The sequence below is a fragment of the Nanorana parkeri genome, unplaced genomic scaffold, assembly GCF_000935625.1.
Source record: "Nanorana parkeri isolate BGI_ZX_2015 unplaced genomic scaffold, ASM93562v1 scaffold1000, whole genome shotgun sequence".
NCBI lineage: Eukaryota > Metazoa > Chordata > Amphibia > Anura > Dicroglossidae > Nanorana > Nanorana parkeri.
The window spans coordinates 609252-612122 of NW_017307268.1; the positions used below are offsets into that span (position 1 = coordinate 609252).

Sequence of the window (2871 nt, forward strand, 5' to 3'; positions counted from 1 at the left end):
GTGCAGGGGGGGAGGGGAGGACGGGACCAGAGGAGAGAGGTAAGTGCAGGGGGGGAGGGGAGGACGGGACCAGAGGAGAGAGGTAAGTGCAGGGGGGGAGGGGAGGAGGCTGCAGACTGTGTACATGTGATCTCGGCGACATCGCATGTAAACGAACCATTGGCTGCCTCACTCTACATTGAGTCCTGTTTGTGCAAAGCAACTTACCGCCCGGCGCCCGGAACTTCCCCACACCGCTGCCGCCCCTCTGCGCCCTGCCGCCCCGAGGCCGGGCCTCGGTGGCCTTGTGGGGAATCCGGGCCTGATCGGAGGGGGGGGTTCCATGGCGGGGTTCATACGACTGAAGATATTTATACGTTCCGTTCCCCCTTCACAGGTGAATATTGGATTGACCCGAATCAGGGATGTAACAGAGACGCCATCAAAGTGTTCTGTAATTTCACGTCGGGCGGAGAGACGTGTCTTCACCCCGACAAGAAGTTTGAGTCGGTCAGTATACAGATATACGCCGTCCCATTTTGTTTTCTTTGTAGCGCTTGAAGAAGAACTTCACCCAAAACCATCGATTTTTCTTTTTGGGGAGAAACAGAAACTTTTTATTAAACATGAGTCACATCTCTCTGCCCCGCCCCCACCCCCGCATCGTTATCGTGTGGTTTGTAGTCCACAGCTCCATGAATAGGCGGGGCTTAAAAAATCCGCTCGTCCTCTTGTCTGTGGCTTCCCGGCCGGGAGCGGTACGTTTAAGCGATCGCTTGTATTAGCAGCCGCTGCCGGTATCGGGATCCGCTGTGCCCGGTGCTGCTCTGTGACAGGAGATCAAAGGGAGATCAGCACACGAACTCCCTCTGATCTCCTCTCCGGTCCCCGATTGCAGGAAGTGATGTATATTACATCACTTCCTGCATTCAGTGCCACTCTCCAGCTACAGAAGCCGGAGAGAAGCTGGTGAAGCAGATCTCGACTTCATCAGCTTCTCTGGGGGTCCCTAGGTGACATTAGGGGTCTCCATAAGAGGACCTCCATAAAGAGGACCTGTCTCCATAAAGGATATGTCTCCATAAAGAGGACCTGTCATGTAAATTGGCTATCACATTTTTTTTAGCGTCCACCACCACCACATACACACGCAAACATGTATCGGGTTCACCTACTTGCGAAAACGACGATTGCGCCCATTGCGCCGCACATGTTACATATCGCCGCGAACGTCGCAGTGAGAGCGATAATTCTCGGCCCACCAATCACCGATAACACTAAACTGATGAGTGGTAAAAGCTTTTTAAGCGTCGCCTATGGCCAATTTTGGGTGTATTCGTCTTTTTGCGATTTTGTGGGCACGCGCACTTTCAAAGCTTGACATGTTTGGTGTCTATTTACCCGACGTGACCCCGACTTTTATATTTTACCCCAAAAATATGGGTAATAATAAATGTTCTATAACATAATATAGGGACTTGCAAGGCGATAGTCCGGTCAAGCCCTGGCAATAGGGATCCATTGAAATAACTAGACTGCCAGATTCCCATCATCCACGGTGATCCCGAAAAAGACTTCATTCATTATATTACTGAATCCTGCAGCCGGTCATTGCTGAGATTCATTCAATGGAATGGGAATGTCAGCTGTAAAGACGCAGGGTAGCGTTCTGCTTCCATGGGGTTCGTGATGGAACATTAGACAAGGTTCAGAATCCCCCGAGAAGTCCCGGGATGGGGAGATGTTGGTTTATGTCCAAAAATTATTTTTTTGCCCCTGAGCTGATGCGAGGAAATCAATCAAATACAATGTAATTCATAAGAGAGTTCTCACTGTATGAAGGACGTCTCCATCTTTAGAGTTGCTGGTTGGTGGAGGTTCTGCTGATGGACATCTTGGTTTGTTCTTGTAGGTGAAAGTTGCAGCTTGGAGTAAGGAAACCCCCGGAGATTGGTACAGCACGTTCAAAAGAGGAAAGAAGGTAAATCTGCTTCTTGTACCTGGATTTCTGTTGTATGCTGATTGATACAAGGGAACAGGTCAGCTTTAATTCCTGGTCCCCACAGCGGCACATAATCACCTTCAATTCACTCCCATGTTGCTTCATTAAAGCAGAGGTAAAGACCTGTGTGCTGGGCATTCTTGCACATTATGTCACACTTTCCTTATAGGTGTGATGTGGGCTCTGTCCCCCGCTACCACCATCTCCACCACCACTACTATGGAGTCTCCAGGCTTCCTTTAGGCCATTGAGTGGCTTCCTTTAGGCCATTGAGTGGCTTCCTTTAGGCCATTGAGTGGCTTCCTTTAGGCCATTGAGTGGCTTCCTTTAGGCCATTGAGTGGCTACTGATAGTGTTATTACAGGACCTCGGTGGCGTCACAAGGCGGGTCCCGGCCGCACCCGGATAACACCATTTGGTGTCACCCCCCCTCAGAAAAGTCGGGCACTCGGTCATGGACAGAGAGCCCCGACAGCTGCAGGAGACATGAGGGGACCTTATCCCGCCGGGTGAACGTCCCCTCCTCCAATCTTCCGGCGTCCATCACCAAGATGGCCGGCTGCAGGTATCGCCAAGATGGCCGCGCATGCGCGATGACGTCACGACGGGGTGTCACCCGGTACCCGCTCTGGGTAGCACCCGGCCTCGGGATGCCCCTGCATGAGTTACATCATCTCCGGCACCTGGTCCCATCCCGGCATCTGTAATGAGCCATGGGGTGTACACTGCAGTATACACAGACAATAAATACATTGCTATGGGGAAGGAGGAAAAGGTTTTTGACTTCATGTCTCTTCTGCCGGAATTCCCTTCCTCTTAGAAGTGTTTTAAGTTTTTAGAGTTGAATTCTGCTTTAAGCTGCTGTGATTAGGGGGGTGGGGGGGGGGGGG

The 2871-nt window shown here is 51.3% G+C and overlaps 1 protein-coding gene across 1 annotated transcript in view; it reads left to right on the top strand.

Annotated features, from left to right (window-relative positions):
- COL5A3 (collagen type V alpha 3 chain) overlaps positions 1-2871 on the top strand; it is a 26865-nt gene that overhangs the window by 21015 nt on the left and 2979 nt on the right. The window contains exons 17-18 of the mRNA XM_018567027.1: positions 377-489; positions 1892-1960. Of these exons, the coding sequence (XP_018422529.1) occupies positions 377-489; positions 1892-1960 (182 nt within the window). The remainder of the gene's footprint in view (positions 1-376; positions 490-1891; positions 1961-2871) is intronic.